Source organism: Ochotona curzoniae, unplaced genomic scaffold (genome assembly GCF_017591425.1).
Source record: "Ochotona curzoniae isolate NIBS_2020 unplaced genomic scaffold, NIBS_Ocur_1.0 contig_2723, whole genome shotgun sequence".
Taxonomy (NCBI): Eukaryota; Metazoa; Chordata; class Mammalia; order Lagomorpha; family Ochotonidae; genus Ochotona; species Ochotona curzoniae.
Window position 1 is genome coordinate 9,954,625 of NW_024465573.1, and position 21,959 is coordinate 9,976,583.

The following is a 21,959-nucleotide window of genomic DNA, read 5'->3' on the forward strand; positions in this document are numbered from 1 at the left end:
ACCACTGTTAGAAAAATGCTTTCACTAAGGCTTTGTACATTTCATCATATATAATTATCCATGTTTCATAGCTAGTATTCTTGTTTGTTATTACACAAAATATTATAAACTACACTTCATAGAACTCATGTGCCAAACTTCTCTGCTATGCAGAGCAGCATGTTTTATAGGCACGTTTGGTTAGGGGCAAGGATATTGGAAATGTTCCGTAAGAGTACTTGGAGAAAATTAAAAAGCTCTAAATATAGGTATAGCAGCTGCTCTATCAGTAGTCTCCTGATTGGGTCACTTAGCATGAATACATTCTTGGGAAAACATCAGATAATCTTGCCTAAACATTCCCAAAGTTCCCACTGTGTCCACAGCACTCTGCTATTACTTGCTGCAATAATTGCTTGAAAAGTATGTTAGAGTTGTGATGTATTTCCTAATAATTTATGCATGCATGGAGCTTCATTTGATTTCCAACGAGACGCTCTAAGTGTGATTATCCAAATAAAGCCATTTTCCACATTACCAGCACTGGAAGCTGCTGAGCCAGCATTCGAATTCGAGTCTTCTGAGTCCAGTGGTGTTCTTCTGTACTACAAGATAGAAAGGAAGTGGGGGACTTTAGACATCTAAAATAAAACTAGGAAGTTTGCAAGAACACGATCTATGCGCAACATTGATAGCCAGTTTTGTGAGGGAATGAATGCCAATTAAAAAAAAAATACTCCCCTTGGCTAAGAATGAAATCACAGTGCCCTTTAACAGACAACATTTATCAACCAATTACTATGAACCAGACACACTGCTACGGACTTTACTTAACATTATCACTGTAGCACTGACAGAAGTTCTGAGCGATTGGGTAATTTTCCCAAGTTCAATATCTATTGAGTAATAAAGCAGGGACTTACACAATTATATGTGATTCTAAAACTCAAATCTACTCCTTAAGTGCTTTTTGTCTTACTGTTTATAGTCTTTTCCTATTTTTCTTCCTCATTTCTGAGAGAGAAAAAGAGCAGGAGGTAGAAGACCTTTTAGTGGCCACAAAGAAGGAAAAAAGTAAGCAATTCATACGCTCATTGGCTCATGTAAAACTACCCCTGCACTAATTCCCAGCTTAGTTGTGGGAATGCACTTAGTGGAACTTGAGAGACGCTTCCAAGAACAACACATCCAGATGGGCAAAGTGATGTTGAAGCTGAGCACAAGCGTAAGGAATCCTAGGGACGGTACAGGCAGACTAGTCAGCAAGATGTCACTGGAGCTGTGAGGAGCTGTGAGCACCTTTCTGGGTAAAGAAAGTAAAAAGAGCACCCTTAGCTGCAAAAATCTGTATGAACAGGCAGAATATAGAAGCATTTCTATGCACGGGGAAATGTGAGCTTGGTATTGTCAAACCACAGGATTCAGTAGCTGGAAGCAGAGGAGTGCCGAAATGGCTTTCCATTTTAAAAACAGAAGGCAAAAAAAAAAAAAAGGTGAAAGTGGACTTTACGCCAACGATATTTTAGGAATGTAACTTGCAGATTCCTGTTAAATGAGCATTTAATTATTTGGAATTAAAACCAATAAAGAGCTGGACATTTGTGGAAATTCCTGTCTATTTTATTTCAAAATAGCACCAGTATAAAAAGAAAAATACTGGAGAGAAGAGAGTAGCTCCTAAGATATAAACAGAGAAAATGAGGCTTAAAGCAAGCAAGCATCTGCTACGAAGTAACCATTTCATCACAAGAATGCCGGATTCTGCAGGTTCTCTCTCAGGAACTGCATACTCTGGGCTGAGATTAAGTACAATGCTTCCCCTGTGAATTCCTCCTGTTATTTCCTTTGAGAGATCAGTAAACTGGCTAAAAGGGTACTTTAGGTTTAGTGTTTATAATCTGTTAATTACATGTTTAATCTTTCCTGCTTAGGATTTTTTAAAATGATAAGGTTTATGAGCCAAAGAGACAGGTTAGGCACCACTTTAGAAGATTTCATCACCTCACACAGCCTTGGCATTGCTTATATGCAAAGCAGTAGCTGTTTTGCTCCTGATAGATGATTGAATCTGGATCAGTTTATTTAGCACTACACAGTCTTAGTTTCAGGAATGCAGAAAAAAATGACACAGAATGTTCGTTGTCTCCTCCTCTGAATTCTACGTGATTTCAACAGAATCCCCTTTTCATTCTATTAAGCTTTTTTCACTTAATTTCATGAAAAAGAAAAGATGTGAGACTTTTATTCAGAACAAAAAGAAATAAATTGGGAGGGAACAAAGCCTGAGAATTAGATGATAAATCATTTAATTACTGCAACATAATGTTACAAAGCAATTTTTCAAAACCGTGAGCCTAAAGCAGCTTAAAGTCTGTACTTTTGCCAGTAACCTCCACAGATATTATTTGTGCTATTAAGCAAACAAACAAATAAAAAAACACAACAGCCAAAAACAAAGCAAAACCAAACCAAAATCACAACAAAAAAAAAAATCAGGCATAGTCTTTCAAGTAGTATTATTCTGAGCTTAAGATGATCAAAATCCTCTCTGAGTTTTCTGGGGCCTCTTGGCTTTACATCTGTGCACAGTCTCATTCAAAGCACCAGTTTGTACATCAATTCCCAAATGGTTTAATGCAGTCAGTCTTCCTTTAAAAGACTTTCTTAGAAACCCAAGGGCGTGAACCAAGGTCCATACACATTGTGCCAAATACAGAAACTCATTCATATAGTATTACTTCACATTGACCTCAAACACCAAGCTTACAACGTTTATAGTTTCCTTTATTTTCCACAAAATTGTCCATTTTTTTCTCAAAATCTCTTTCAGATTTGAAAGAAGTAGAACACTAGCATCCTGAAAATAAATAAATGAATTCTGTTAGAGTTCAGGAGCAAGAGTTAATTCTAAGGAAATCAGCAGGATAGGACATTCGCTGGACAAATAGCACATTCCCTGGAGTAATTGTTATGACATTTTAATGCATTCTCACCATGGTACACTTTCCTGTGAATGACTCAGCTTGACCAAGTCTTACCAATTATTTCACAAGAAAAAAATTCAGTACCCTTAACAATTTCTATCAGAAAAATAAGAGAATGAAAGAAAGTACAACAAATTAAATACCAGAAAGACATGCCAGAAATAAAGAACACAGTGAGGCAATTCATGAAAGAAATCTGCATGTTTGTGTGATAAAAATCTGAAAACGAACATCTCTTTTTTCATGAGTACTAAGAAAAAAAAAAAAACTCAAGGAACTTCTAACTCAAGGAAATTCTAGAAATTACTATTGTTTTCACAAAGACCATCAGTATGTTTCAAATAATAGCAAACAGCTATATTTTTAAATAATCATTTAAATATTCCCCCTAAGAACAAAAGTTATTTTTCTTAAGGGTAGTTCACTATAATATCACTAAACAATAAATATATTTAATCTGGGGTTCTCCAATTTCATTCGACATGCTTTCATGTGCTCAATTGCTGCTGAAAAAAAGTTTTGTGTTCTTGAAAGGTGTCATCTCAAGCTGCATGCATCTGCCCTCATTGTTCTTTGCTACCTTGAGTCTGAAAAGCACAGTGTAGACTGCCATTATCCGGAAGAAAAAAAAAATTGCTCATGAGTTATTGTAAATACTAGGTGTTTACCTGATCACAATGAAATCAGTGTATCTTTCCTGATAGAGTAAGTGAAAGACAAATGTGAAAGGTTTGTACCAGGGAGGAATTATTACTGACCCCATTCACTAGTACATCTAAAACTCATTCTCCTTGATATTTATTGCTCTTCTGAATGGTAGTTATGGTTCACCTATGTTTGAGTCCTGTTTCTAACAAGAGTCAGGGGTTTAAGCTTCCTTGGTGTTAAAATCAACTGCATTGATTAAAAAGTCAGGTTGGCCTGGCTTCCTGATGGTGGCGGCGGTTGTGGGGTGAACATACCTTGTTAAGTAAAGACACATGGCTTTGGGACTAGCAGTCTTTCATTTGGTTACCCAAAGGGTACCTGCATAAAGAAATAGTCAATCAAGCCAGATGAGATAGCTTTTGGTTACTACCTTCTCATGATTAGTTTCTCATAAGTTGCTATTCTTTTCAGTATGATACTCTTGACCCCAAAATATGCCTGTGTCTGAATAATAATGAAATAATTCTTGTTCACTGATTATTCTTTCTATATCTTAAATACATGAGTCTATGCATATTTAACTATTTCTTAAATGTGAGCTGTTAAATCTATGTAATCGTAAATGTAAAAAAAAAAAACCTTTATTAGCAGTTGTTAAAACATAATTTCCTTGTTTGCTTAATACAAGGCATGTTGAATGCTGAATCACTGTCATATAAATTGTAAAGCCCAAACTGGTCTTTTTGACTAAGTATGCAAAGTTGCCCCTTAAAACACCTTGAAGTAGGCAGATTTGCAACATTTTAAACTGGCACTTCATCCCTCTTTCAGCAAGCATCCTCTGCAGATTTAATGATCAGGAACATCCTTCTGATGCATGCTGGGAGATATGGCTGCAGGGTACAGACCACAGCAGACAGTGTGTCAGATGAGGCAGAACTTCTTGTTAGGGGTGAGTATGCTAATAGTGCAGTCTGAAGACACAATCACCATAAATTATCATACAAAGGAATTTAAATGCATGGACTTTGAGCACATCAGTACTGTGCATTTTATTTTCAATTTTACAATTTTTGTCATTTATGCTTAACCTTTTGCCTTTGAAAATATTACATTGATACTTGTTTCTTAGTAACAGACAAAACCTACAGATCTAACTTTATAATCCAAAACACCTTTAGTAATCAGTGGTTACTGTTTAACCAGTTTAATTTTTTGCAGTTTAATGCCAAGCAGAAATTCTAAACATTTGTGCTGCTAAGACACTTGGAATACTGAACTAAAATTTGTGTGTATATGTGTGTTTCAAATGCAAACTAGTGGAACTTCCAGGCTTTTTTTCCCACTACTAACTTATGAATTCTACTTCCAAAAACAGGATAACTGTACATCCCATGTGGTGGCATTTACAATTGCTAAGTTGTAGGGATTTTTAAAAGTCGTAAATGTCAACACACACACACACACACAGTTTATCTTTGCAGAAATGACAGTTAAGTGGCTTGCAATAATAAGCCAGGTCACAAGCTGCAATCTATGAAGCTCTATCTTATTGGACTAAGCAAATGATTAGAGAACCCAAAACTTCCTTCAACACAGTGTGGAAAATGGAGAGAGTAGCATGATTTTTTTTTTCCTTCCTCCCTTCCTCCCTGCTTTCTTTCCTTCCTCACTACCATTTTCCTCCCTTTCTCCCCTTCTCCTTTTCTTCCTTCTAGTTCCTTCCCTTCTCACTTCCTTCCCTTTTTTAATTTTTGTTTGAACTGCAGTATAACTAAATAAATTATGTATATATGTACATATTTACATGCACACTCCAATGAAACGTGACACAGTGAACACACAATATAACCACGATTCAAGAAGTGAAACTAACCCTTTATCAAAATCCCACCTCTTGGTTTGCCAATTTATACAATGACATGTTGAATGGTATGCACACTGCATGCTCAGATCCCATGTGTAGTCTCTACAAAATAAAACTGTATAATCTATACAAAGTTGTTATATTTTTATTAATTGCTGTTGTATCCATCTGGTGTGTCTTACAATTAAAATAAAGATTCATTATTTTAAACACTTTGAACAGTTAACATGAGCCATATCACAATCTTCATCATCTCTTTTAGTTGTGTATATCATCAAATATTTGTTGCAATCTGGTATTTCATTCATCATTGATTCAAGTAAAATGTTTTTAAAGAAGTGCATGGGAATGAATGACAGCTTGTTCATTCGTGTGTGTGTGTTTGTTTCTCTTCAGAAGGCTGTTTTATCTTTGTCCCACATTTGTATCAAGAATATATAATTCCTTTATTATAAAATACTAATTTCTTGAACCACTCATCCTTTCAAAACATTCCATATCACGTAGCTAAAAATCTCTTCTGAAATATCCAGGCACACGGAACTGCAAGCCCCAGACTACAGTCAAACTTGTAGGAAACCGCCTGCTTCTCTTGGTATGGTCTGTTGTAGTTTATATGGGTTTATTTATGTACTTGCCTCATAATTTAGGATGATAGTCCTAAAATTGGAATTTACCAAATGTGCATGCCAATGTAGAGGCTGATAACAAGGAAGTAGGTATTCTTACAGGACTATAAGGGGCAACTTTAAGTGGCAAACTAACATTCTGTTTTGTAAGTAGAATTAAATTCAACAGAATTGAAAACATAATCACGTTCAGCTTTTTCATGTTCTTCTCTTTTAGCCTTTGGCTTTATGCCTAGGATATGATAAAATGAAAAAAAAATGGAAATTACACCCAATAGCAATTTCAAACAAGTTGTCATTTTCTGAGTATTCATGTTACATTCAGCTCAATCTTCTAGAAGTGAGTTTGATCAAGTCACCAATTTTCTATTATACATTTGAATTGATTTCCTAAAATTTGTAAAATATAGGTTGCCTCTTGAAGTTTTCACTTTTTTTTCATTTTCTAAATTTACATCTCATGATAATTAAGGAAATTGGGTGTTTCTATATTGCTGGTTTTAATGTTGGCTCTTAAAATGAGATTCAAAGTAGTTTTAACAGTCTCTCTTCTCTCACTGTCCATTCATTGGTTTGCAAACACAGGACATCCTTATAGTGCAGGCAACAGGACTGGCGCTGAGTTCTAGAATGAGTCCTTCTAATGATGGCTAGAATTCTGGCAAATATTTTTTTTCAAGTATGTGTCACAGAAACATGAGAATTCTTAACAAAATTCTATCACTCTCCTACTTTTCTTACTTTTTTCCTTTCTTTTCTTCCCTTTTCTTTGTTTCTTTCTTATTTTCGGTTTTTCTGCCTTTCTTCCCTTTTTTTGTAGAATGTCATCATTGGACTGTGGGCAGTTCACTTTACTTACCTCTATTACAAGCAACATAATAGTGTGGGAAGGAATACACACTTGTGATCTTGTGATTCTATTCCAGTGGAGATTCAGGAGGGAAACAGATAGTCCCCTAAATATGTGGAAAACATCATTCTTATTCTCTTCCATTAAAGGTGTTCTATTAAAAAAAAAAACCTCTTATATTAAGGAAGTCTCACAATTCTTCACCTGCCCCCAGCAGCACACTAAATCGGAGCTCAGGTATGCATCTTTATGACCTCAGCATTGCTTGTTTAGTATCTGAATGTTTCTGACTAGTAATGTTTCTTGCAACCGTCTCCATCCACTACCCTAAGTCTTCCAGTCAAATGCTGGTTTGCACCTTTGCTTTATTTTGCTTCATAACAGTGCTATTATTCATCTCTATTCTACCATTACCATCATTATGCAAAAATTGAATTTTCCATAAATAATCATCCGAAGCATAAAATCACTTGTTCTCACAAATTTAATACTTAGTAAAGCAGCATTATCATGGCACTGTGCATAATGGGGAGAAGTATAATTGAGGTAATGAATATGTTAGCAGAAATTATTTTCGCTGAAATAAAGAAATTGAAGCCACACCTGAACATCTGTACATCTGTGCACAATTTTATGCAATTTTTAGTATACACTGTCCAACAACAAAGAAAGCCTATACATTGCTATTGGCAGCATGTTTAAAGATGGAGAGAACTTTATCATGTTATCCGAGGAAACAGCAAAAGACCATTAAGAGATGACCTCACTGACGGCTATACATTTTGTGAAGAACTCATTCTGCCAAGCTATCTGAGAAGTGATCAAACAAAATATGAGAGACTCCAGAGAAAGAACTATTAGTTTTGTTCTTTTATTTTTTTTTAGGAATCAATATTAGAATTCTGTTTCCCAAAGCAAATATAAGTCTAAGAAACTTTATGGCTCAAAGAATAAAATGTCCTTAGCCAAGGTAGGATACCAGGGAGTCTGGGCATGAGCTCTTCGTGTTCCACCCAGACACAGAAATCACTAAAATCCCAGTTTTCACATTGCTTCTTTATTCATATTGCTCTGCTTCTCAATGAAAAATAGTAGGTTTAGAAACTCTAGGAACAGCCCGATGCTTTGGTAGTCCTTGGGATCCTCTGGATATAACACATTTCCCAATTTTGGGAAATTTCCTAAATTATAATTTGCTAGGTAAATCTTGTGTATATTTAGTTGAATTTGAGAAGAATAAAACTATCTCTTAGGAAGTGACTTGTTGAGAGACATCTAACTTGCCTCCAAATGCAACCCCAATACTTTTTATTCCATGCAGAGTTCAGCATTTTAATCCAATTTTCTTCATCTTTCCAATCAATCTATCTCCACTTATTCCTTGACCATTTTAACATTTTTTTTCCTCTCCAACTACTCGTCATATTTCAGCAATAAACTGACCTACTAAAAGTGTGACTCTTTTGTCAAGGAATTCATTCAACAAGTATTTGTTGATAATTCCCTGTTCATTTCTTCACTCATTATTCAGTGTGTGTTCTGTTTCTGACACTGAGTTCAGCACTTGGAAGGGAAGGATGGCCACGCAGAGATCTCAGTCCTCTGTGAGCCTCTACAACCTGTAGTCCACTACTTTAAGAGGCACCTTAGGAAGTGCAGTGAGATACAGAGCTCGGGGCTCTGTACAACCACACAACTCACAAACCCAGGACAGCACTTTTTAAAAGTTATTAAAGTTTATATTAATATGTAGGAGCAAAAGGACTTTAGCAACGTAAAAGGATATATTACAACAAAATAGTCACATTTTCCTCATTTATAAAATTACAAGACCAGGGATTTGGGCTAAAGATTAAGCCATTGTTTGGGACATGTGCATTCCATATTGATTGCCTAGGGTTCAGGTTCCCGCTGTGTCCCATATTCCAACTTCCTGCCCATGAACATCTTAGAATGCAGTAAGTGACTCATGGAGTTGTTGGGTGGTACAGGGAATGACTGCCTGTCCTCTGTCTCTAGCTTTCAAATGAATTAGAGTATAAGAATCTACTCCAAGTTTTATCAGAGTTTTATACAGAAAAGGTCCTTTGTTATCTTGCCCACATACCATAATTTTGAAACATTTTATTATACTGAATTAATCATCAATTTGTTTCTATTTTAACTTTATACAAAGCTTCCCATCTTCATGAACAACTGATGCTACCAACTAGACAATTCCAATTGACACCAAATTTTACCTTTATCAATTGTGAAATGCTATTCATTAGATTTTTGTGGTTATTGCTTTCTGTTCAAACACAAGTAACTAAAGCCACTAGTTTTTTATTTTTCAACCAATTAGGGATCTTTTAATTAAATATTCTCCAAATTCACTCCAAGCCCTAACTTTTATTGGTTTTAACTAGTACATTAGAAAGATTTGATCATTTTCTTTTTGGCAATTGGAAAAGAGGTATAAATTATCACTTTCCTAACCTCAAAGAAAAGCTTAAACTCAGAGAAGATACTATATATTTAATGTTTTCTTAACTGGGAAGCAGAGCAGTACCAATATATTCTATGTTCACATGTCTCAGAACTGCCTCGATGATCCATGCAGAGGCTACACTGATATACATGTCTACTTCTGAAGGTCTCCAACCTAGAGAAACTCACAGGAATATACATGTATTTCTTTTAGGAAGCTAGAGTATGCTTAGATTTCTGCTTCCATCATTGACATAAAATTCAATGAGATAACTAAACTTGGAACTTATACAGGCAGTTGAGTGAGTGATCAGATACTTAATAGTCTCCAATTAGAAGAAAACAATAATAACAGTTATTGAAAGTAGCATGTGCCAGTATGTTGGGTTTTGAGATCAAGAGAATTACAAAAGTGATTATAATGTTAGTTAATACTAATACTAAATACATTGAGAATAATCTATGCTTTGTAATAAAAATAGAACTGATTCAATTTTTATGATTGTTTTTACTGTTAAAACTTTAAAATTGTGAAAATATAATTTATTTACTGTCTTACAGAAATGTCTTAAACCTTTGCAGATATTAGGTCACTACTGTCAGTAATATTGGATAAGATTATCCAAATAATCCATCATTTGCTTATCCCAGGTTAGCCTTTTTCTACAGTAGTTTAACCATGGCAAAATTTGTTTTAGACACAAAGTAGCACTTAAGTTTCTCTTGTCTCATAGTATCCGTGTGTTTGCTTTACAATTTGTAGAACTCTTGAACAAGTATCTGAGAGAAACATTTGTTTGTCAATCAGGTGTTGGGACAATCTCTCCCACTTTTAATCCAACTCATGCAAGCGGCAAGCAGGCTGAACAGACCTGCTTACAGACAGGATTTTCAGCAGTTTTCATGCATGTACATGGTTATCTAGGAACACACACGTTGTCTATGTACAAAAAATAAACTGAAATCTTTCACAAATCAAAAATAATTTTTAGGCATTATTTTTTTTAATTAGAAAGGCAAATATACCGGGAGAAGGAGAGGCAGAGAGATCCTCCCTCTGCCAATTCATTCCTCAAGTGTCCGCAATGGCGGAGCTCCAGGAGTAAGGAGTTTCTCCTGGGTCTCCCACGCTGGTGCAGGGTCCCATGGCTTTGGGCCATCCTCCACTGCTTTCCCAGGCCACAAGAAGGGAGCTGGATGGGAAGTGGAGCAGCCAGAAAACATACAAGCTGGCACCCAAATGGGATCCCGGCAGATAAAAGGCGAGGATGCAACCAGTAAGCTATTGCACGAAGCCCGACGAAATTTCTTCATTTTTGTTTTCTTTTTCATTCAGCAAATGTTGGCGGGCTGCTGAAAGCCAAACTTTCTTTTAGATACTGATACCTCATCAACTCACAAAAAATTTGTTAGGTTTCCCGATGGCAACACTTCACTACTTTGAAATAAATGTTCTGATTTCATTTTCTCACTATGAAAACCAAAAATCTAATCATCTGGCTTTTATCTCATACTTATTTTGATTCACATTCTATAAGGTGATGATATTTCACTATGTGTTTTGACCCATATTCTTTACCACCTTTTCTAATGCATCCATTTTTGTTAAAATCACAATCACACTGCTCTAAATAGGTCGGATTAAATTCTTGTCGTTTGGTGTTACTTGCGAATACTAATTCCATTTATAGTTTAATGAGTACGTACTAGATGCCAATATAACTTTAGTGAGTAAAATGAAGAAGGATGAGACAGGACTGGATATAAATGCTTTCCAATGAGGTGCACAATGTTACAAATATCCAGCAATGAATAAAATTAGGCAAAGAACATGATGAGATATGCACTGTAAGAAAATTATTAGGGAAATGGCAGAGAAGTCACAATCTTCCTGCCACATTCTCTATTTAGAGCAAGTTAGCTACAGGATACATTTTAGAATTACAGAGCAATTAATGGGTCATTTTGACTCTAAAAATTCAAATGATAAATTTTTTGGCCCTCTCTAATGAAGAAAGATCATGGAACTGTGATAATCATTGATTTTTTATGTAATCAAGAAGACAGGGAGAGACTCAGATTGAGAGTGGAGGAATATCATTTATGACAGGACCCTCTAGAGAAAATTACTCAGTAAGCAAATAGATGTGTGACTACAGAGCTCACCAGAGAAATACTGGAGATAAAATGTAGGTTTGACTATATCCGTACATAATAAGGTGAAAGTACAGTATGAATGAAATTAGTCAATGAAGAGTAAGAAGATGAAACTGATGGGGATTGAATTCAGAGAATAATGAATGTTAAGAAAGAGAAGGAACATGCAAATGAGATGTTTGAAGCATCTCCCCAAAACAGAAAACCCGCAGGGGGACAGCCCCTGTAAATCAATCAAGTCATATGGCCAGAAACAGAAGACAACTTCAGGAAGGAAGGAGTTTGCCCCTGATCATGCTAAAATCAAGCAAAACAAGAAACAACCTACACCACTGAATTGAGCCATTTAGATATAATTGATAATTTTAGCTAAGGACAAGTTTAGTGGAATAATGAGGCTAGCATTCATATTATAATAGGTTGAGAAAGAAAAATGTGTGAAATATTTTTCTTAAGAAAATCAAAGGTTTTTAGGCCAGACAGATCATGTCACATCCCCCACAAGTTCTTTCTAGTTTATGATGTTGCATGGCTGTTCTAGGATAACCTCTTATACCTTCATTTATTGAACACCCCTATTTATTTGTCATTTATAGAGCACATAAGATGTGCCAGACACTGTAGACACTGTACTAGGAGTTAACTAACTAAAGAACTACTCTTAGGGAAAGTGTTATTATAAAAGGAGGAATGCTCTTTAAAACAATGTGAGGAGTGCTGTGACAGGTGCAGCAGCAGCACATTTTGTTCTCTAATAATTGACGTCTGTGACTAATAAGAATCACTAATGTTTACTAAGCCCATCCTGTATGTGACACACTGTATTAAAGCCCGCCATGTGAATTATCTCCTTCTATCCATTTATCCCACCATACGACAATGTGAAGTAGTATTTTAGGCTCAAATTACAAATAAGAAAAATTAAGGCATAGACACTTTGAAGGACTAAAGACCAACATTGTGTGAGAAAAGAAATAAGGGCAAGAAAGGGAAGAATGAGATGAGAGTGAGGGAGGAAAGAGTGCTGTGCTATTTAGACGCAAAAGGCTGAAGTCAGACACTGCCTAGGAACCAGGGCATTCTCATCAAGCACAGAATATATTGGTGGGATCTTACAGGTCATTATACTTGCAGATCCTTTGCTAAGACATGAAAGAGAGCACATTCTTCATCAGGGATGTTTCATTTCCGTCTCCTTCCAAGGATGAACTTAATGATCTCTAATCCTCTAAATTACCTAGTCTGGTGACAGATTATTTTTTCAAAAACATTTATTTCTGAGGTGCCATATAATGTTTCAATACATGTATATCTGTCAAAATGGGCATTCAAGGTAAAGTTATCCTTCTCCTTAAACATTTAACACGTCTTTTTGGAGGAATTCCCAATATCTTATCCTATATATATTTTTTCAGACTGAAAAATACACTGATTATCAGCAACAATTTTTAGTCACTCTATCACACAATAGACTTCCAGGATTTCTTACTCCTATCTAGCTATAACATAATCTTTGACCATGTGATGACACATCATATGATCAGGACTTCTCGCTCATATCTTGGCTGGAATGACCACTAACCTCACTGGCAATTCTGAACTTTCCGATCTCCATGTCTTGCCAATCATCTTCATTATCAAAATCTATTGATGGTCTTCTCAAGACTTCATGTGGTGCTTCTTATCTAGATTCTCTAAGTTTTAGTGCAAAGGAGTCACTGCTGGTTAAAATGTCTCCAGCAATATGTGCACCAATGAAAAACAGACCTTTATTCATTATCTCTTTTCACTTTTGTGATTTGTTGTTAAAGATTTATTTATTTTTATTGGAAAGTCAGATATACCAAGAAGAGGGGAGACAGAGAGGAAGATCTTCTGTATGTTGATTCACTCTCCAAGTGGCTGCAATGGCCAGAGCTGAGCCCATCCAAAAACAGAAACCTGGAGCTACCTCCAGGTCTGCCACATGAATGCAGGGTCCCAAAGCTTTGGGCTGTCTTCAACTGCTTTCCCAGGCCACAAGCAGGGAGCTGGATGGAAAGTGGGGCTGAGGGACTAGAACCAGTGCCTATATGAGATCCTGGCGAGTGCAAAGCATTGACCTTTTCTGATTTTAAACTTTTTTAGAATCCCTACAATCAGGAAGTAGAAACAAAATTTTAGGTGCTTTCGAGGTGCCTGACTTGCCTGAATTTTAATTGCTGTAGTTCTTTTCATTTTTCCTCAGTATTTATGTGCAAGTCATCAACACAAAACAAAACATACAAAAAGGCTTCCAGCATTAAAAAAAAATGACCTTAACCTTAACCTCATTAGTGTTACTTTGTGAAAATACTAGGAGTACACTGTGTCTGTCTGCTCATGTGTTTGTCTGGAAAAAATCATTCTCTTTGTTCAGTTTTCATTTGTGTAGACTCAACTGAATTGCCAACTTCATCTAAAAACTGGATTTGGGGGTATTCTGAATATGTTATGTTTTCTATGGTTGTAATCAAAGTTGCTTTAGCATTTGTTTGATTATTGAATAATATTCTTTTCAAGTGAAGCCTTAAATATATAGTCCTATATTACATATCCATATAGTATATCCAACATTCAGTAATCCAAATGTGATCACCAAGAACCCATTCTCCATGCAAGATCTGCTGAATATTAAGCAATGGCTAGTCAGACCTTCAAAGACGACAAAATCGGTAAGTTCATTTTTTTTTCTATTCCAGTCTCTTTTTCTTTTTTTCAGCCAATGTTCCAAGAGACTTGTTTCTTAATTACTTTCTTGGTTTTGTGTAAAACTCTGTATCATGGAGTTTGGTGTCTAAAGGATTCTTCAGGGAATGATACAAAAATCCACGCAGATCCAAACAGAAAAGGCTGGCAGTGGTTGGAAGAAGCTTCTGCTGACTTTTACTGCAGATTAAATTTTGTCCTGCCCAACACCTGGCAAAGGTATTGTCTCTCTTTCACTCAGTACACTTTAATTTGAAATTGCAAAGACAATTAGCTCTCTAATGAGTTAGAGCAAGTGAGGTGAAAGAGTAGGGGGAAAAAATAAAAACTAAACAAAAACAAAACAAAAAACTAAAGACCAGATGCTACTGTTAATAGCAAGGGAGGAAAACAAGTTTATTGCTCCCAGTAAAAAGCTTCCAAATAAATCTCTATGCTGTTTAATATGTCAAAAATGCAATGTGTAGACATTATATAGAGAAAATGCACTCGATCTAAAACATGAAGTTGGCAGTCATGAAAACATGCATATTACTGATTGAGCCTATTAGTAAACATTAACGTACAAAGCCTATAAGCCTTCTGAGCACCCTAAAATAAGGATACCAGCAGAGAAATGTAAACAAATACTTAGCTTTGAAAGAAAAAACAATTTGTTAATATTGAAAGGAACTCTCCAATATTAAAAATGGATAGGCATGACAAAGCTGAGCTACATAAAGTTACTTCAGAAGAAAAAGTTGAGTGAGAAAATATATAATTCAAGGTGATCAAAAGCTAGTGGAGAATCAGGTGTGTTTATTTCACATTTGAAAAAGCAGTGCTTTCTGGCTGCCATGACATACACTCAGTACTGAACCTGGTTCATGTCAGCCGAGTCTAAAAAACTGAATTTTAAGATAACTTGACCTGTTTAAAATGCTTGTGAGAGTATCTGTTCATCAAACTAATATGGTGTGGCATTGAAAAAAGAACGCAGGCTGAAATTTTTTCTTACAAGGTAATCATACCTATATTGAACAAGCATTTTACCTCTTGGGTTCTCCTCATTGCAACAAAGAAGAGTGGGAAAAATAACATTCCCTTTCTTTGCTTAAATAGGAGGTTTCAAATGTCAGTATGCTTTGTAATAAATTATAGACATTGTTGATATTCTTAAGTGAAGACTAAATCTCCATTTTACTTCAAGATGTGACACTGACTTCAGTTACTTATGGTACATGACGTGGGCTGCAAAACGATCTACATAGGTCCAAGAAGTAATCTGAGGTCATGACAATGTTATTCTGAAATATTGCTCAGATTGTTTTATTCATCTTCAATTACAATTTGAAAATACATGCTGGAGCTGGAGAATTTTGACTGCCTCTTCTTCCTTAATCAAACTGTCCATTGAGAATCTCATCCTGACAATGTATTCTGCCAGCTAATTGCCATTAGGATAAAGTATGAAGCACCACTAAGGCCACTGTAATATATTCAGCTAACTGAGCCAATGAAAAGTTGTAACAATTTCCTGAAGTGGGCTGTGCTTATAACCATTAGGGGCTTCATTGTCATCACATCCATCATCAGGTTGCTCAGCAAAGTAGGATGATTACTTTATTCTGCCAGTGAACTCCCCATATGAAAAAAAAAAAGTGAATTGCTTTAAGTACACTTAATACAAATAAGAACAAGGAAATAAAAGTTAAATATTTCAATAATATTTTATTGTTGATTAGCTGTATAGATTAGGAAATAATCTAGAGGGCATATTTCCACAAATGTTACCTTCCTATTAGTACCAATAATAAATATCTGCATATCTAACAGTCATCAGATTTTACAAAAGTGCCAAATTTATTTTATAGAATTGAGTTAAAATTCAATCTTTGACATTTCAAAAATATTAGTGTGATTCTAAAGATGTTTACACAGGACTCTGCCATAACTTTAGTTTGTTAGGCAACAAAATAATGAACAAAAATAGAGGGCCTTTAGGACACTAAAAGATTTGGAAGTAATTATGAAACATCAGAACAGTCACATAAAATATGTAGATTAAAAAGAAACTAAATAGTGTGAATGACTTTCAGTCTTAATTTCTAAAACATTCTAGGTCAAGATTACAGAATCTCAGGGAAAAAGAACTTTGCTGCAAATCGCCTGAGACAACCATCTAAAGTGTCAGAATGCTTGCTTGTCAGCATTCTGTTTTGGATAACTGAAGAATTCATTAATCATAGAAATCTATGGCATAAAGCAAGTCTGCATCAGATGTTGTACGAAAAGTCACTGGTTCACATCAGAATTTTTTTTTTCTTGCCAGCTACAGAAATGGATTTATCAGTGAATTTCATTTGAAATGCCTAATTATAATTTCAAAGGCATTAATCACCTGATCTGCTTGTATCAGTAAATCAAAGCTTACGTATTACCTCAGCTAACAGAATGTTGTCAAGCTAATATGCAACATCAATCATATCCCACTGAAGATAGTCAGCATTACAGATTCTCTCCCTGTAACCTATCCATTATAGGAAACATCTGTTACAAATTATCCAGCCTCCATAACTGCTCTAAGTGCTTCTGCAAGAGCCCATGTCTCCATTGTGCCAATGAGTTGGAGGGTGGCATTAGGACTGTACCCAGTTCATGGTTGCCATATGACAGAAACCATGTTTCAGTCTTGCCGACTTCTAATGTACATTGAATAATAAGCGTTCTTCCTACAACTGTATAATAAAAATATTCATAACACAAGCCAGCAGTCCAAAAGAAACCAGTAAGACAGGTCTTTCTCCACTGTATCTGGGGCATTTCCTGAGAAATTAAGATAGTATAGTATTTTTTTTTTACTTAGGAGACTATTGATATGCTCAGTTAGAATATGAAATCAGTGACACTAAACGCATCTGTCAACATCTGCTCGTTTTCAGGACTATGAAATATGTTCAGAGTCTCAGGTGTCTTGTATAGCAAATTGGTTTCCAGAAAAAATCATGAAGGAAAAATCTAAAGCAAAATTTTATATTTAAGAAAAAAAACTTCAAAGAAAATTGCCTACTTAGAGTTTAGCCCATGTGCTATCAAGGGTACAACTTTCTTAAAAAGAATGACTAAAAATAATCACCCCACCTCATCATTTGAAACAGTTCCAAAATCATCCTATGGTGTATTTCTATAAACAAGTCACAGAGATATCTTTACATTTTTCATAAATAGTAAGACACAACAAATGTGAAAGACAAGCCTATTTTTTAAAAATTTTATTCTACATCTCAGAATTATAACAAGCCATGTACAATAACTTAATATTGGAATTATAGAAAGTTTTGGAGACAGGGTATTTTGCATATTTTAGCACACCATATGGTATTTTCCAACAGAATATCTTTAACTCCTGTGCTTAGAACTTATGCAATAACAGCTCACTAAGTGAATCACGATACAACATCTAGGTTGCTCCAGGATAGTATCTTGGTTGCTTGAGGTTGCTTGAGATTTTAGACAAGCAAGTTGAGAATTTTCAATCATTCCTGCCTGTTTATACAATAGTCCCTGAAATATTTATTTTCCATTTCAGAAAGATCACCTTCGATGGATGGACAGTATTCTTTTTATACTGGAACATATAAAGTGTCTACAATTCTTACTCATGTAAACCTATATTAAATATGTATGCCTACTTCTGGGATTGTTGATTAATTTATCTCTCACCTGTCATTTTGCGATAATTCTCCAGGAAGTGTTGGTATTCTTATTAAAAAAAACCATACAAAAATGCCTTAAATAAACATTTTTAAAGAAATGCATTTTAAAGAAGTATTTTGTAAAGTCCTATACAGGCAATGAAATGATAAACTAATGGTGATCCAAATCATTTTTGTGTATAGTTGAATTGTTTAAGACAATTACACAGCCCCTTATAACCTAAAGAAGTCAGAATTCAGTATTTCAATAACAACTGCATATTCACAAATACCACTTAGGACAAACGATATCAAAGTCCAAACTTGTAAGACTGCTGTAAGGAAGGGGCAGTGTCAATATTTGCTTTTCTTACAATTCAAGTAGTGTAATCATGTTCTAAACAAGATTACTTAAGATGAGTTTGCAAAAAATCACTCTACCATCATTGAAGGTACACCTACAAATATATATCCTAAGAACAGTACTTGTTTAAAATATCTTTGGAAAGTAGTTCTTGAAATATCATAATTTAAGTGTGCTACAAAATTTACTGCAAAGAAAATGTGTTTTTAATCATTTAAAATTCTCCCCCAAATTTTCCTATAACCTCTGAGGGTTCCAGGCAAACTTCCATGGTCTTTAATGACTTGGTTTTTTTTTTTTATTTTTCCTCCTGAGTTATGTGATTACTTCCAATTAACACAATGCAAATTCCTTGCCACAGCTTTCAATTCCTCTGATTATCTGGCACCTGCTGATCTCCCCAGCATATCTCCTCCACTCATCTTCCTTTTAAATCAGCTACACAAGAATTTGTTTTGATCCTGCCACAGGCCATACTTTTTTTTTTTTTTTTTTTTGGCCATTGATATACTCTGTTTGGAAAGCTCTTGCCCTTAATGTTTTTGTGGCTGGATATTTCCTTGTTACTTTCCCATATAATGTTCCTCACCTCTCATCCACATAGTTTCATCTTATTTCCTTTATTGCACTATTACTGTTTAGAGGTTATCTCATTTTATATTGACTTTATTCTCCCTAGAATATAAAACTCAGAAGGGAAGGAACCTTTCTTATCTTGTTTATGCTCTTAATCCAAGAATCCAGGACATAATAAATGTGTTCTCCGTATGGTTGAACAAACTACCAAGTGTAAAAATGAATGAATATGTGCTCTTTTTCCCTAACATAACTACAAGGGTTTCAGAAGTCATATAAATGTGGAAGAACTGAGAGATTATGGAGTACTAACTGAATAAATAATCATCATGGGTGTATAAAATTCAATATACCATGATGTATTTTGATATCTTGATAAAGCAAAGAAACAGATAAAAGTGAAGTGAAAGAATTAAATTTCCTGGAATGGTAAAGGGAGAAGAGGAATTTTAGGAACCCTTTCACTCTTGGTGAGGACTCCCAGCTATACAAGTGTAAACATTTGTTCACAGCTCCATTCTACCTTCCACATCATACTGTGCTTTGTAGTGTATGTGTGCATAATCACCCAGCTCACCAGTACTACTGATGTCAATATTAAAAGCTGAATGCATACAGAAAAGATTCTGAACTCTGACTGTAAGGAGTATAAAACAAAAAAGCATCAGATAAATGTAAGAAAAAGCTTTTATCTGCATGTGTGGAATTTTTATACCATCAATCAATTAACAACCAACTGAGGGCTTAGCATCTTTATACCTGTGCCTATTTCAGGTATATGGAATTACAAATTATAATTAATTATTGTGCCAATTATAAATACGTATAGATATCAGACTTGGAGCATGGAAGCTCCGGCAATATTTTCTTTTCATTTCTGCAACACGTGTCCCACAATTTGAGTAAGTCTTTCCCCAAGTTTATCATGAAATGTATTTCACTTGTATGACCACCAACTTTTCCTGATTCAGTGTCAACCAGAAATTCCTGAATTCCTTCATACCACTCATGCCAACTTTCAAACTTGGTCATGTCTATTTCCAGCCAGGAGGGAACATGAGACAGATCCAATGAAAAAGTTTTGACTCAACCCCTGTAAGACCATGTGTATATTTGAAACACAACCTGTGCCCCCACTTGGTGGCAGAGGCAGAGTTATTGAGCCATTTCCTGCTGACATAGAGAGAGTTATACTGGAAGCCAAAATTGAGAGCAGGATCATATTTTTTTCTAAGATTTTAAAATTATTATCTGAAAGAGTTACACGCAGAGGAGAGGAGAGACAGAATCTTTCATCTCCTGGCTCACTCCCCAGATGGCCGGCGGGCGGTCCAATGCTGGGAGCAAGAAGTGTCTTTTTGTGCCTCCCACATGGGAGCTAGAGCCCAAAGACTTCTGCCATCCCATGTTGCTTTCCCAGTCCATAAGGAGGAAGCTGGATCAAAAGTGAAGTAAAGCAGTCGGGACTTGAACTGGCACCCATATGGGATGCTGGCACTGCAAGTGGGGATTCAGCCAGCAGCCATGCCCCAGCCAGCTCCCACAGGATCATATCTTAAACTCAGTTAATGAATGGATTGAAGCATTTCAAGTGGCATCTCATCCCTATATCAAAATCTTCCTCTTCTCAACTCCATTCTGGTCCCCTAGTCTCTTCCCCACCTGTGTCATTGTATCAGAAGAAATATTTCCATTGAAATGAATTCTGATGGCAAAAACAGAAAAACATTCTGACATGCTCATCCAAAATTTTTTTAATTGTTTCATTTTGATTTTTCTTTTCCCTTTCTAAAACATAATGTGTCAGTGTAACTCCAGTCTAAAACCATCCATTGATTCTTCAGTGCCTAGAAAAGGAAATTCAAACTTACTCTTCCTAGTTCTAAGTCTTCCCTCAGACTATTTTTCTCTATAAACTACTACTATTCTGATCAATATCAATAGATTTTTTTTTCTTGCTTCAATATGGGATTATCTGGGATTGTCTTTTATCATTATTTTTTGCTCATTCCATTTTGCCATCAATAAAATTCACCTATTTTTAATTTCTAGCCAAGAGCAACTATTTTCTTGGAATCTTCATTGAGAAACCATCACTCTGGAATTAATATCTAATAAATTTTGTGTGTCTTGGATACAAAATTAATTACTAAGTGACATTGCTGGAAAAAGCCAAGGCCTGAATGCAGACCTCAATCCTACAGCTTCTCGTCAATCTTCATCAGCTATCGCCATCAATTTTAGCTTTTAGTTTTTGTCCTCATGTGAAATTTCTCCAAAACTTTTAGGCTTTTTGTTATTATTATTTTGAGTGGGACACTGAGAGTCACACAAACTTTTTGATTATGCTTTTATAAAATGGATTTACTATAATACGACTTTGAAATTTTGTCTTTGATTTACAAAACTTTTTTGAACTTTGTGGTAACAGGAAATCAGTGATTGTAATAGCACAAACTGAAAAAAAAAAAAATCCAAAACCTCAATCCCAAACGGCTAATTCCAATATCATGTGGGCAGAGTTTTAAGTCACTTTTTATAATTTTCATTGCATTCTGAGTTTACCTACTTGACTATTTGCACTTGACCAGCCAGGCTGTTTTCCCAAGTGTCATATCATTTTTCAAGGGTTAGAATTGAACTAACCACCAACTTTTGGAATGTTTGTTGACATTACTTTGGGTGAATTTTCTGAGATTCACCTCTCCATTTGTGGAAAGACTATGTCAATACAAAGTTTATGAAGGTTGAGATTATATAACATGTAGCACAGTATCTTCTGCTAATTAGGGTGTTAAGTCATCGTCATTCAGGCATTACTTTTCTTTCCACGTTAAGTTGTAAGCTTCTTAGTAGATAAGGATTACTTAACCTGCTAATGATAGGATTTTTCTTCAAATCACCATCATATCTATCCACATTTACTTCCATAAAATAAAGTGAGATACATGGGTTCTTGATTACACTGGAAAATAATATGAATCAGTGTAAAATAGATATCTTCAAGTTTATAGATGAATGACATGTCACACCAA

The 21,959-nt window shown here is 35.3% G+C and overlaps 1 protein-coding gene across 2 annotated transcripts in view; it reads left to right on the plus strand.

The window, feature by feature from the left end:
- CNTN5 (contactin 5) overlaps window positions 1-21,959 on the plus strand; it is a 1,028,052-nt gene that overhangs the window by 927,101 nt on the left and 78,992 nt on the right. For both annotated transcript variants that reach the window (XM_040976845.1, XM_040976846.1), the window contains one exon: window positions 4,443-4,563. In XM_040976845.1, coding sequence (XP_040832779.1) covers window positions 4,443-4,563 — 121 coding nt within the window. The remainder of the gene's footprint in view (window positions 1-4,442; window positions 4,564-21,959) is intronic.